Below are 15,557 nucleotides of genomic sequence, written 5' to 3'. Positions count from 1 at the left end.
ATTTTTTATTTGATAAAGACTATTTTCCTTTCTGGTGCGCGAAATATTGGTATAATGAGACAGAACATATCGAATACATTTGAACACTTCAATGTATTCGAGTAGCGGAGTGTCTCGAGTCAATTGAATTATCAAACCTCGAATCCCTTCATTTATTTGTTATAATCAATGTGAGTGCAGTTTGGCGAGTCGGGAAAGTGATCGCGAAACATCTGTCTCTTCAATTTTATTCGCTCGCATGTCTTGCCTATGACTCATGAATTCGCATTCTTATAGGAAAGACTGAATTGCAATTGATTATAAAATAGGACGGAGTTTATTTAATATTTTCCATTTATTCTTAAAATGAATGAAATAAAAAATCGTTTAATAATGCAAAACTATAAATATTATGAATATATGAAATTGTTTATGAGAATTTGCTTCATATATATATTACGGTTAATATATGTACATGTATACGTATTTTTTTCAATCAAATTTCGATATCCTATAATAAACTGTATTGAGTTATTTTTCAAAATGCAATTTTTAAAGATATTGTTAAAAATTGAAAATAGCTATGTCAAAATCATAGTAACAATTGCTTTTTTTCTCCATTTTTTTTTTTTTTAACTTTCATTTGATTCCGGATTTTATCAGATAAATATAAATCGTCATTAAGTAAATTATCAGTTTAACATAAGTAACTGTCGACTTCAGCTTGGCAGGACGGCTTAAGGCATACTAGGCAGGTATTATATTTTTTGTTTTCGTCCGATTATATTTAAAAAAAAAAATCCAGTATTCACGAAAGATAGACTTATACACAATAATATCATGAGCTTATACAGCTTTATACAAAACATTAAATTATGATTAATTGAACTAAAATAATAGTTTTGTATTACAAATCTATAATTATTTCCTGTAAACTGAAAGTTTATTTTTAGGAATTATTATTATGTTTATGATCACATCTAATAAATTACACTGCATTAATTATTTATGAACCTGAATAGCATAATATTAGTATCCGTTACTTCGTATGTCGTTAATGATGAGCGCTTGCGAAAGTTGTATCTTTTTCTCGTATAAAATAACGTGGATTCCAAGTTTGTTCAATAGACCATACCATAAGACAACACGCATTGTTACTCAGATGAATGCATATAGTATACTCATATACATTAAATTTATGGTTACTGCAAGCATAAAACAGTATAATGCGCAATAGAATCATACTTCCCTGGAGAATTCAACACACACACACGCACGCACGCACGCACGCACGCACGCACGCACGCACGCACACACACACACACACGCACACACACACACGCGCATATGCAAAAGGAGTTCTTGGAGTAAAGAAATGATTTTATGGAAAATAAACGTTTGTAATTTCTAGTATTCTATGTAGTTTAATACTTCGTGATTTAAAAATAATTATTTTATAAGAAGAAATATATAATTAAAAGTTACCGAATAAAAATAATATATTTTGTATATGTGTATGTGCGGGTATCTGTGTGTAGAGTGAGGGGGTGTAAATAATATATAATAATATCACATTAATATTTAATAAATAAATTGCAAATCAATAATAAATGATACGGTTTGATAAAAGAATGTTCATTTATTTATGAAAAATCCACGTTAATATTAATTTACCAATTAATACTTTTATTATTTTTATTTTTATACAATATGAAAATGAAAAAAAATTATTTTTCTATATTGTCTATTTGAAATCTCAATTCAATCAAAGATATTGTTATATTAGCTGATAATTGCTTAAAAAAAATTTATATATAAATCACAATAGAGTCATATTTTATAATATGCTACTCTTAATTAAAGAAAATCGATACAATTACTTGATAAATTTATTTTAATTTTTAAAAAGAAAGTTTACAATAATTTAATACATAAATTGATTTGATAAGTAAAATCATTTTATTTTGAGATTTGATAAGAGACAAATCATATTATGTTAGGCATAGTTGGTATTATAATACTGCGGCTTTCGATTCTATTAAAAATGAAATGTATCACACATGGAGAGGAAAGTAGAGAATTTGAAAACTAGATACGACTAGATCAAAATAATTGGAAAAGATTCGCCTCCAGTTTGCATTCATGAAAAATATCTAGTGTCTTCCATTCTCTTTTACATGCCTCATAAGCTAGAATAAAAAAACTTCTAAATACTCAAAAATTTTATTTGAAAATAAGGTATATTTAGCTTTTGTAATTACATAAACACGTGTCATATCCAAATATGAAATATATATATCATTATCGGAGGCTACAAATTACTTAAATAGACCATGGAATAATAAATAATATGGGATAAGTTGTTATAAAATAGAAGATGAAGAATAGTATTCTTATAAAAGAATATAGAAGAATAACTCGGACACCTTTAATACTTATTAAGGGCATTACATTAGCATTATATTAGTATGAATATGGAATTTAGAATATTTTTTAATAAAACTTGTGTTGAATTCATCTTTATATTCCCATATTTTACATATAGAGATATACTGATGGACATATTATTGAAAATACTCTTGATATAATTCAAACATTCAATTTAATTGGATATAAAGTTTATTTCAAATGACAAATTTCTTTTAAACTAATTAATTACCTGAAACTCAATATTTGCTAATTTTCTCAAATTTTCATAATTAATAATTCGAGTATAAGAGAAAAAACTTCGCTCATATATAATTATATTGATTGGAAACTAGAATTATAAATATATTATAACCAATAGTTGAATTTTAATATCTTAACAAATAATCGATTATCATGAAAATTCTTAAAACAATGTTCGATCGTCGTAAGTAAGTATCTAGCTCAATCCATAAAGTACCCCTCAATTAAAGTAATCCCCCACTCGATTAATTCCGGGAAGTATCTAAAAAGCGAGACGAACCAAAAAATAAAAATTTCGAACAAGACTACGGCAATTAAAACTGAATCGTGTAACGTCCCTCCGTCTCCATATCGCATCGGCAACATTAAAAATCACCTTTATCTACCTAATTACGAATCCTGTCGACTGGACTCTACACTCTACACGCACGTGGCTGCATACACGTTAAACTTCCCTCTCTCCGCTCCACGCTCAGGGTGGATTATTTTATCGGCGCTGGGGCTTATCGTCCTCATACTCTTCATCCAGATTCCTCTCCTTGTTATGCATGTATGTGCATCACTGTTCAGTCCTAAGCACGTTCTATCGATGAATCACAAAGGGAAATGACAACCACGCGAATAATTAAGAGGCAAATCACTTTTCTTTATTACAGTTAGTTGGCTATGTGTATTTAAAGCACTTTTTAAACTGCTGCCTTTAATGGGTAATGACTTTTTAGTTATTCTTTTGTGAAATAAAGGCACCCGAAATATTCTATGAATAAATTATATTATTCTCATTTTTATATATATATAATACCTGATCGAAGTGGAGTATAATTATTCACTCCAAGATAATCTACTCAGCAAATACAATAGCTTAAAGTCATAAGTACTTCATATTTTTGCCGAACGAATGTATTTTTTGTTTTGTTTTGTTTGTTTTTCTAAAACAATTGCTAACAAATTACTATAATATAAAATCAATAAGAATAAGCAAAGAATATATAAGTTCTTTTCTTACAATAGTGACACATCAGTAACTGACCTAAATGTAACGCGACTCAATTAATAGGAATGCAAAAAGTGAAACTTTAATAAAAAGTTGAACGATTGTTCTCTCTCTCTCTCTCTCTCTCTCTCTCTCTAATTAATGTTTGCGTCACTCATACGTAAGAATTCATTTCCAGACGAAAGAATTTGCTGCTCTTTTAACTCGTCGACACGATTGCTCACGGCAGTTTAACCAATTCAATTCTATTCAATAATTATAGTATAAATGTAAATATTGATATTTTCAAGTTAAATTCAAGTTATTATGAAATTACCACAACTACATGAATTAATATTGATTAATATTATACAATGTCTGATATTTTAAGTTATACTTTAGCATTATTTATATCATTATGATAATCAGCCGCCATGTTGTATGAGTGTAAAATAAGATTACAATTAATAATATATAATATTAGTTGTATATGAATAATTAAATGTTAGAAAAAATAAAATTATAATATCTAAGAATAATAGATGCATAGTTACAATAAATATTTATTACAGAAAAAAGTCTATCGTACTAATTACAAAGTACTGTTAATTTAAAATTTAAATACAATAATTACAAGTGTCATCTCTATTATGATTAACTTTACTCTTCTACGAACAATACAACTGACGTAAAAAAATTCGATAAAACAGAAAAATTACGTTTTTTTCGTAAAATAATTTTGGTCTCTCCGATGTCGTAATTATTTAACTTAAATATACAAGTGTATAAGAAAAATTTCTAATAGGAGTTTTTAAGACAACAAATTTTGTTCCTGTTTTATTACACGTTTGATTTCATAACATCACTCATTATTTTCAGTACATTATAAAATGCAATAAATATAATTCTAAACGCCACTTGCCACGTAATTTTGTTCTACAATGAGCAATTAAATATCAAGGACCTGTATACCCAGTAATTACGAAAGATCTTAATGCATAAATTATCTTATATAAAACATCGTAGACTACTTTTTCATGCTCTTCGTCGTCCATGTTCATGGGGTCGGAACGTTTTTTTTTGGATAAAATTATATATTTGAAATCTTATTGAACATATGATTAACTTAATACTAACAAATTTCTTGGAATAATTTTTATTTTTAAAATACTTGTATAATTTTAAAACACTTTTAAATAATTTTTATTTTTAAATTATTTAAAACTCATACCTGTTTCTCCGATGTATTTACTCTTGATTGTTAATATAGAAATTCATGCTTAATGAGTTTTACTGCTAATTTTCCTAAATCTATTATAAAATAAATAACTTTTAGTACGCGTTACGACAAGATTAAACATTGTATAATAATTTAACACACCGTTCTAATTGACATTAAAATGATCGAACCCTAATTGTCCGTACATTTGAACTTTCGTTTTTCCTGAGCAAGCAATAATCACCGCGCAAAAACCAAAGCGAGCATACTTATCAAGGAACGGGAGGAAGAAATACCGACTCGTAAAAATTGCAAGTAGATAATGAGATAAGACTCGGTACGACGGAGGATAAAAGTCGAGCGCGAATAAAGGTCGAATCACGATAAGGAATAAACGATCCTTCGGTATTTTCATCCGCGTCGCGACTTCTATGGCGATGCGATTGCCCAGTTTTAATTAACTCGCCGACTCTATCTATCTTTTCGGATCTTTTAAACCTGTATGACCCTTTGTGCTCGTAAAGAGTGAGAGCAGAGAATGCCTAAAAAGAAAATTTCATCAATGTATAAAAAGCATTTCGCTAATTCCATTGCAACTTATTTTATCATTTATTGTTCAGACGATAGTCCAGTGTTCGTTTTCATAAACATTCAGTAATAAGCGATGCGAAAGTTATCGATTAATGAGAAAATATATAATTTCATGTTTCATTGTATTATGGAAGATAATATTATTATAACGTTATCTAATCAAATGCCACGAACGTGCAAATTATCTTCAACCATAATTATCGACAAATTATATGGTTAAAATTAATTTAAACAATTAACGCGCATTTTCAACAATTAAACTTAATTATTCAACTTAATTATAGAAATCATTTCGACTATTTAAACTCTTTTGACAGCTATCAACTACGTTTCTCTTTCACAATTAACGCACGATATTTTTATCCGATCATATGATTTATACGCATATGACTTTCTCTCTACACGTCTACATCTAAACATAATAAAATGACGAATAAAGTTACATAGCGTCAGTATTGCTCTCTCAAGCTTAAAAGACAATGGCAAATTTGTCATTCTTACCTATCTACTTTCGTACTATCCTCGTTTATTAATTTCATTTACTAAGAGCGATGATCAAGCGAAGAAGCAGTAAGCGCAAAGTTCGGTCAATTGTGTTCGCTATTACTCTACGTGCGATATCAGCATGTCTTCTTAATTGATAATGAGAGTTGTGTTCAGTCCGGCACGTATTCCCCTTTTGGTCTTCGTTCGGTCTCCCGACTCCTTTTTATTAACTTTAATCTTTCCATTGATCCATATTACTTCTTACGATGGCTTCAATTACTACGTCACACCGTCCTCGTGCTTTTATAAAAGCTTAAAAATAAATGATAAATGCAAATTAGACATATATTAATGAAGTTCAGAGTCGAATATGTTATATTAAGTCCTTGAATATCTATCGTAATAAATAATAAACAAATTATTATTAATTACCTTGACACGAGCAATCACTTTCTCCTGTATAATAACATACATTCATCAGAATTTACTAATGATTTAAAAACTTAAAATTTAAACAACCTCTATCGATTATTCTAGATATTAAAAATAAAATTAAATTAATTAGATTAAAATGAATATTATTATTTTTATTTTATCGTAATAATAAATGCGAAGGGACAATAATAATAATAATAACCCAATGTCGTAAAAATCTAACTTAGAATGGGTATTTATATTTTAAGAAAAAAACGTACGTAAGGAGTTGTTAAACTTTGTATTTTGAATTGATTCATAATAAATGGCTTTTACTAAACAAGGGAAAAAGTTTACCTCAGAATGCATAGTCAATGCAACCGTACGAAAGCTCCGTGGTTCGTTTCATCATCGTAATCGTATTTTTTTTTTTTTTTTTTTTTTTTTTTTTTTTTTTTTTTTTTTTTTTTTTTTTATTATTATTAAGATTGCCGTAAGATCACAGGTACGAAAGTAGAAGAAGCCGAGGAAGAGGACGAGGGTGATGATGATGAGAAAATGGAGGAGAGGACTCGTGAAGCGCCAAGGCGCTTCTCTCGAAAGTACAAAGTGAAAGATGTGCCGCTTTCTCGTAATCATAGACTCTTGGACAAGGACGTAACCATCCCGTCGTTCTTCAACGCGCCGCAGCTTCGCCTTCCGCTTGTTTGCACTGCGTAGTTTTATCGCGTCAGTCTCGCTGGCTTTCTTTTTCACTTCACGAGGGATCTTTTATAGTTTGCGGATTCGCATGCTGGAAGCGGCATTTTTGATGTAAAGTATCGGCCCTCGGCGATTATGATTTCGATCTTACGGAGTCGAGGTTTCAACCATAAAGGTTTTTTAATTCTTGAGGGCTTGGTGAAAGGTCATGCGACGATTGGAGCTGAAAATTGTCAAAAATTACATGTTAGTATCTGTTGATAATTTATTCGACGAAAACTACACGTACGAGTGCGAACACGACGAAAACCGCTTATTCTTCATAAAATTGTGTCTTAAGTACATATTTAGAATTTAGACTTCAAGGATAAATATTTAATTGCCAGTGGCAATTATCGTACAAATGTTTAATTATTTAAAATCATTATGCGTTGTATATATTGTTATATCATCAATATAATGTTATTTAAGACGATTATATTAGCAGGATTAATTTATTGGTTAATTTATTGCGTTATATAAGTCCTCCGATTATAATTGACGATTAAAATTACAAAATGAAAATTGTTAAAATTAATGGTTTTGCATAAAAGATATTAACGGCACTGGAGCATTTTCGCCGACAGTTAAACCGTTGGGGATTTATAGGATTGTAGCGATATATAGCAAATGCTTTAAACATTAAGGGAAAGTCTTTCTTGATTACTGAGACTGAAAAGAAAACAGACGCCAAGAAAGGATCTATGGAAATTCGCTGAATAATATGTCGCGTACCCTCGCGTATGCTATAAAAACTAGAATAATTATAATTCCATATCGGCAACGAACAATAACAATAAGTGTTTAATTAAAAATTGTAGGCCATACACGACGGTGCCGATTTTCAATGCTTATCTTTCAGAAGGTGGCATATTGTGCATTTTCCAAGATACGTCATCGTAAAAGAAACTGTTTAACAACGCGATTCAAAATGTTCGTCTGGGGCGCGAGAAAATAAACCAGGCCGAGCGATGTTACATTTATTCATCGGTCAATCGGATATCCTTTTTCCTCGTCTTGTGTAAACTTACTTAAGTGAGCGCAGCTCGGTTGCGGGGCCATGAGCATAATTTTCCTATGCGTCGGTATAACGGCTGAGGTTGGTATTATATTTATGGAAATCTCGTTCCTGTTCCCTTGTAACTCGTTTTGCCTGCGGCCGCTGAACAAGGAGCTTCGATTATTCCGGCCGACGCTGATGCTGTAGCCAATCGCCTGGAGATTCTGCTTGCAGTTAGTCACGACGTACGTTCCCACCTTTGTTTTTTTGAAACAAACGGCCAGCATTTACGTGTGGCTCGGCTTTCGCGTATACTTTATGGGCTCGCACGGGATTTAAAATTAGAGACAAATGGATCGAGAGAGAGAGAGAGAGAGAGAGAGAGAGAGAGAGAGAGAGAGAAGCGAGAGAGATTGCTTTCCGTTTCAAATTTAAAGTAAGGCAATGATTAGACAACCGATCGCTTTAATCTCCTTCTTTTATTACGCACTCAATATTCGAGTGATCGATCGATTTCAAATATTTACTCAAATAGAAATGGGAACATTAAAAACTAATCGTCTTCGTACTTAATAGCAATATTTTTCTTTCTCTTTATTTCAATAGACTGAATAGACTTTTTACAAATAGAAAATAATTCTGTAAACATATATATTAGAATGTCGTAAATAAACTATACAATTATTTATAGTTGTATTTCAATTAACACGAATGTGCATTAATTTTCGTCCATCGATTATTTCCATCTTTTCTTGCTTTAATAACAATTTGTCATAGATGTATGATCATAGATATAGATCTAACTTTCTATAAACATTGATTATCTTTATACATTTACTTTATCATTTTAAATAGATAATGTATAACAAACTTGTTAATTTATTTTATACATTAAATAAAAATAATTAATTCTTATAAAATAATTCTTTATGATATTAGATAATTTCATAAAAATACATATTTAATTTAAAGTAAATTACTTGAATACACTCTCAAATTTAATACAACTCATAAATAATTTATCCTTATATATATTGTTTTATTACAGACTTATAACTATAATATTTCATAAAAATAAAATCATTATTATGGCATACTATCGATTAAAATCAATATTTAGTTTAATTTTTCGATATTTTACATGAAAAGAAATATAAAGATATTTAGGTATTTGTAACCTCCCAGCGATAATACATTTTATTACAATTTTTCAATTATAACGGTAAATATCGTTACACACAAACAAATAAAAAATAAATTTGATGAACAAATTGGAGAAATAAATTGAAATTTAGAAATATTTCATCATTTACCGTTTAAAAGAAAACTAATTAGTTGACTTAATATTTTTACACCTGTAGTATAGGATACGTATTATTATTAATGTATATCAATACGAATCAACAGACATATTTAGTATTGTATTTTTCAAAATTTGTGTGTTTTTAGTGTAAAGTACCTTTTTTATTTATTTCATTAAAAAATAAAAGCAGTAATTTATATTTAATTTTGATATCATATTATTAAATACATATACTAATATATATATATATATATATATATACATGTGTGTGTGCGTGCGCGCGCGCGCGCGCGCGTGTGTGTGGTATTAAATAAATTGTAATTAAAATTGTAATTTCATATTTTAACAATGATCTTTTATTATCCTTATTTGAAAATTAATAAATTAATTATATTAGGGGATATTTAAACATAAGCTTTTAATTTATAAATGTTACGTTAAAATATTGAGGTTTATTTCTGAATATACATGTAAAGCAAACTAACTGCCAATTAGTTTTCTGATATATTCTAAGAAACTCAACAAATTGTAGTCTTCTTATTTATCTAACAACAGAGGACTATCGATAAAAATTCATTGGCAGTACCTTATTCGAAAAAACAAAAGTGTGACAAGTTTTTTTTTTCTCTTTCACGAATATCCCATCAGCATAAAAACAAACAAGGGTGTTGATCCTTAAAGGGAAAAAGGATTCTCGAAACGAGAGTAAGTGCTTTTCATTTATTAAAAGCTAATGGTATTGTATCGCTATTGTTTGATAAAATTAAAAATGCAATAAAAGATAAACATAATTTTCTGTAAAGTGTTTGAAATCGCAGCTTTTAAAGTTACTCGCGGAAGAATATTTTTTAATGAATATCACATATGGAATGATATTCAATAAAACGGAGCTTCTATAAAACATTACCGTATTGTAATAACAATATTATAAGTCGAAACTAAAATTCTTGGTCAGTTCCGATGCTTAAAGGTGTAGTGCTTAATTCAGGCAAGAATGGCGCCAAACATTGAGTTAACGTTGTCGTTGCCCCAAAAATATACCGTTGCACAGCATAGCCCCCCCCTTCCCCATTCCAATCCCTCCTAACCGCACCACACCACTTTTCCCTCGTTCTCTCTTCCTTCTGATTATTTTACCGAGCAAGCGAAGCTGCTGAGATAGGTTACTTTCATTGTACCTTGTTCCATATTTTTATCATTTAATATAAAATATTCGATAATATTCTTTACACTTTAATATTTTTATTTAATTATATTTATTTATTAATATTTCTTAGTATTTTAATTATAATTTAATGCTGATTCTAAATACAATTTCAAATACAATAACATTCGGATATATTTGTTACGTTTAAATGCTTGACAATAGTATGGATTTTTTTGTACATCTTTTTTCTTTATTATAGTGTCTAAATGTTTAATTTTACTTTAATAACTGGAAGCTGTTTGACAAATATTTTATGTCGAATCGAATAAATAGTAATTTTATGCACTATATAATTTTAGATTTATAGGTATTATATATATATATATTTTTTTTTTTATCAGTTTTTAAGAATGAGAAGCAAATAAAAGTAAATGACTAGTGATTGATAATGACTTTTTTTTTAAAATTTTTTTTTTTTTTTTTTTTTTTTTTTTTTTGTTCATTATGTCATTCGTAATTCTTGAGCAAGACATGGAAAAAGATTGAAATCTCTTTGTTTCGAATCAAGATTTCTAAGAAGAAAACTTCGTGTCCGACAAGTCCTTTCTTTTGCCTCTAACTTTCAATTCAAAATGTGACAAGCACGTTGATTTGATTATTGTATGTTGATTATTGATGTTTAACCATGTATACAATTTCGTGTAACCATCCTCGTGTTGTGTGTTGAATTCGCAGTTGTGGAGAATTCGCTTTATTTTCCACTCACGAGCAGAGTTGCAAGCTGTACGTTCGCACGATTGCCTACATAATATGAGTCATTTAATGCTACAAAGAGCTCTTTAGCTTCTCTTACAGATCGTGTATTTTTCACTTTTAGATTTGAAAAAACAGTGCAAAAGTTTTCTTTCAAACAGTATCATTAAATGAATTTAACATTTCTAAACATTCAGAAATTAGCTGGACATTCATTTTAGCTATTATCCAATGATTTATTATTTAATTATTTCTATTAAATACGTTCTATCAAGGACAAATTTCACATATTAACTAATAATTTCTCAACCATAAATTTTGTTTAACAATGTAATATTTATGCCCTTGAAATGTTAATAATATTTAACCAATCTTAGATATTTTTATCACCAATATAGAACTGGATTTCCCCGACACGAGTTAGTTGTTTTTTAGTAATGTATGTTTTCTATTGTATATCCAATGAAATTATCCTATTCTCACGTAGAAATTATTTAAAGCTCTGTACATGTATTTATTATCTAATCGATATTTTTCTTTCGATATTTCATGCTATTTGCTTCTTCTATTTTTTGTCGTTCGTCAATCTATTTATTGTGTACATACATTTCTAAATAAAGATTTGTTTCAAACTTAAAAACCATTTACAAAATTTGTAAATACTAAAATAGTTCTTTTAATTTAACCTTTACATCAATAAATGTATTATTTACTCTGCTATAATTGTTGTTCCTTCTACATATTTGAACTGCAACGCGATTTATGTTATTTTTATTCGTATACGCGGAGGTTGAGGATATTACGATATATTAGTATATTTAGTTTTTCAGTAAATGTACATTATGTTAAATTTTATGATCGCCTACTTGTTCTATAAACAATAATTTTTCGATTAAATAAAAGTTGTTCGGTCTTCTGAATTTTAAAAGTATTGTACACCAAAATTCTATTTATTTTCATGTTTCATATAATTATTAGTATAGAAAATTTATGCACCTATTCAATTGAAATATTTCACTAAAATTATTTGTACTTTATTTGTAAACATTTGTAGTTTATAATTTTGCGGCAACGCTCTATAAACAAGTATTTTTACCAAATTAATCTTACCAATTTAAAAACATATTGTATTGATGAGATGCAAGAATTCAAATTAATTATCATCTTACAGATATTTCAAATTAATAATTAATTTGTTCTAATATTACTATGACATCGAATGGAGTAGAGTTGAAGTAGAAACAAAATTAAAGAAAAAAAAAATAATAAACAAAAAACAAAAATTAACGTCATTTCAGATGATTGTTATATCTTTACTGCTTCTACTAATGTTTCTGATAAAAAAAAATATTTTAAAGTAATCATAAATCTTTACTTTATAGTTCAATGTATTATACTGCGATAATAAATAAAGAAGTAACAATACGTGCGTACATTTGTATATTATTTGAAAATAAACGAAGCAAAACAAAACAAAAATAAATAAATAAATAAATAAATAAAAAGAAGCAAGAATAATCAATGAGAACACAGAAATAACAATTAAATCGTTAATATTTATAAATTAAATTAGACTGACAATTATCTAAAATACTTGTTTCAATCAAATGATATTAATAAAACTGTAATCACAATACTCGTGGCTATATATTTATTTTTATTACGATTTATTATTGTTATTCGTTAAAATATAAGTTTATTTTTATCTGATACGAATACGTTCAAATATCATATAACAATGACGATGGTTTTTTTTTTCTCTTTTTTATACGTTTAGATAAAATACATCAAGTACAAAAATAGTAAATCGATAATTTATGATTGTTTATAGTAAGTATGACATTAACTTACTTTTTTTTTTTTATAAAAAGTTTACATAAAATAATCCATATAATATTCCATAAAATTTATTTCTAAACAACACGGACAAACCGATATCGACGATAATTTTCTTTTTACAATATTTGCATTTATACATCGATACTTTACAACTCTTGGGATACACAATTACGAAATTCACCGATTACTAACTACGACTAAGCTTTTGTTATTTAATTATTTAATTATGATTTTGGCTCACCATCCACAAAAATACGAAATTCAACCATAAGAGCTCCGCTAATTTAATTATCTCTATGAAAAAGTACTAGGCAATCGACCACAAGTTGCATCGAATAGAGGTAATAATCGAATCGTATTGCGTCTCGCAAAAGAAAGCTCAGGCTGACAAGTGGGACTTACCGTGGAGAGAACGATGACGACGAGCAGCGCGACGCTAAGCCAAAAGTACCAGGCTTCCCAAAAATGTTTTGGGGGTCTGCGTTGAATGACGAAGCAGCATTGGGGATTGCAACAGCAATAGAAACAGTACTTATCGGCAGCGCAAGGGAAGGGTTTGCTCACCGCGTCCTCGTCCTCGCCGCCCTTCGTCGAGTTGTCGCACTCGTACGATAGCCGCGCCATGCTCCCAACACCATGTCAATTTTCGCTCGGAATCCTAACTAGAACATACACGCTCGAGGAGACATTGACTTGGCATTAGGTATTGCCATTACGCTACCATGCCACTGTGAAAGCATCCGCACGTGTATTTGTCGAGCCTTCTCTACTACGTGTGATTTAAAAGCATTTTGAATGAAAGCTAAATAAAACTAGGCGTTCACGGCAGTGCTTCGATAATAATAAAATTATCAAAGCCGGCAATCGATCTTGGGAATAGCTGAAATTACCGAATGCTCGGACTAATGGAAATTGAACGAGACACGCATGTTCTCTTCTATGTGCTGAGCTTACGTGTTGGAATCGATTTATTTTCATTTGTTTCGCTTGGTGTGGTCGCAAAACGACATATTTTCAAATAGCTCGTAAATTAATGCCGGATAAATATTTTCATAATTTCTAAATGAAGTTATATAGCTGTATATATATATATATATATATATATATAATATAGTTTCAGTTTTTTTTTTTTTTAATTTTTTTTTTTTACCTAAGCAAAAGTAACGATATTTCTTAAACACGTGATACTCTTATAAATGACTTTTTAATTATAACCGCTTCATACATTTATTTTACAATATATTTTGAATTCATATTACCATGCACCAGCAGGCGATAACAAAATGTTTAACTAAATTAGTCGAGAATGCTTTGATCCTATCAAATATAACAATATAGACTTTACTTTTTGTCAACTTTATCCAAATATTTTTTAAATTTTATATACCTTATTATTATAATTAATTAACGTTAAAAAGCGAATCGGTCAAATAATTAATTTATAAAATTTAATTTAATAATTTTCTTATGATATTATTTACTAAATGTAAATAAAAATTTATATAATAACGTTTTATCCCACTTATTTATAATTAATTTTCCAACTACGTTATTTTGATAAATATTTACTGAATTCATTTGCTTAGTCATAAAATATTGTACAAGGTATAATTTAGATAACCCTTGTGTAAATGAAATAAATATAATGTTATCTCATTTATCATTTACAATCGTGAATTTCCAATGTTTTCTTTTATTTATCACATTTATATTAAATATAATGATAATAATAATGAAATAATTAAGATGGTCTTTAAGTAGTAATTTTGTAGAAATTACTTTTAACCAATAATAGATGACTTTGTTATGTTAATATAGTACCTATAGGCTTGCAATTATATTTTTTAATTATTGTAATTTATTAGTAACTATACTGATATATCTTTTAAAACTCAGTTTATTTGATTTCGCAGTAAATTAAAATTGAATGTTATAGTACCTTACGTAACCTTTGATAGTATAAATATTCACAAATAGAGAAAAAAATCGATGAAAAAAAACAACAACAACAACAACAACAACAACAACAACAACAAATATTAATAGAATTTCCTCGTGATTGCCATGTGACGTTAAGGATAGGACGTACAAATTTATTAATTCATGTACACGATCAATATTTGTTTTAACAAAGCAGAAAATAGACTGCAATCGTCATTCGATGATATCGTGTGAGCACACATACCGTACTATTCAATACTAACAAGTTTTCCATAATCAATTTGAGATTTAGAATTTTAATTGACTCAAGTACCACTGCACACAACTTCTTACTCGTAAACTCCAATAAATTTTTTTTTGCTCCTTTAGCGTTTTCGTCACATTTTAAATTACATTCGAAATAACAACACCCTTGCCACGATTTTCATAGATATGGGCATCTTAGGTAACGCGACAAACTGCTTTTTTTTTTTTTAATTTATCGCCTTAGCTTCAAATTGT

General features: G+C 28.7%; 1 protein-coding gene across 1 annotated transcript; it reads right to left on the bottom strand.

Moving 5' to 3' along the window:
* Positions 1–6,824: 6,824 nt before the first annotated feature.
* LOC105363432 (uncharacterized) lies at positions 6,825–13,874 on the bottom strand. Its single transcript, XM_011501117.1, has 3 exons — positions 13,518–13,874; positions 8,105–8,330; positions 6,825–7,257 (listed from the first exon to the last, which is right to left on the bottom strand). Exons 1-3 carry the CDS (start codon positions 13,737–13,739, stop codon positions 7,241–7,243), a joined length of 465 nt encoding a protein of 154 aa, XP_011499419.1. The 5' UTR covers positions 13,740–13,874; the 3' UTR covers positions 6,825–7,240.
* Positions 13,875–15,557: the final 1,683 nt, after the last annotated feature.

The sequence above is a fragment of the Ceratosolen solmsi genome, unplaced genomic scaffold (assembly GCF_000503995.2).
Source record: "Ceratosolen solmsi marchali unplaced genomic scaffold, CerSol_1.0 scaffold57, whole genome shotgun sequence".
In the NCBI taxonomy this organism is placed as follows: domain Eukaryota; kingdom Metazoa; phylum Arthropoda; class Insecta; order Hymenoptera; family Agaonidae; genus Ceratosolen; species Ceratosolen solmsi.
This window is presented reverse-complemented; position numbering and strand designations above follow the sequence as displayed.

Excerpts from the sequence above, each read along its gene's own strand:
- LOC105363432 (XM_011501117.1), bottom strand. The coding sequence starts at position 13,739 with ATGGCGCGGCTATCGTACGAGTGCGACAACTCGACGAAGGGCGGCGAG. Across the intron at positions 8,331-13,517 it reads TCGTCATCGTTCTCTCCACG|GTGGGAACGTACGTCGTGAC; the intron begins GTAAGTCCCACT and ends AAAAAAACAAAG.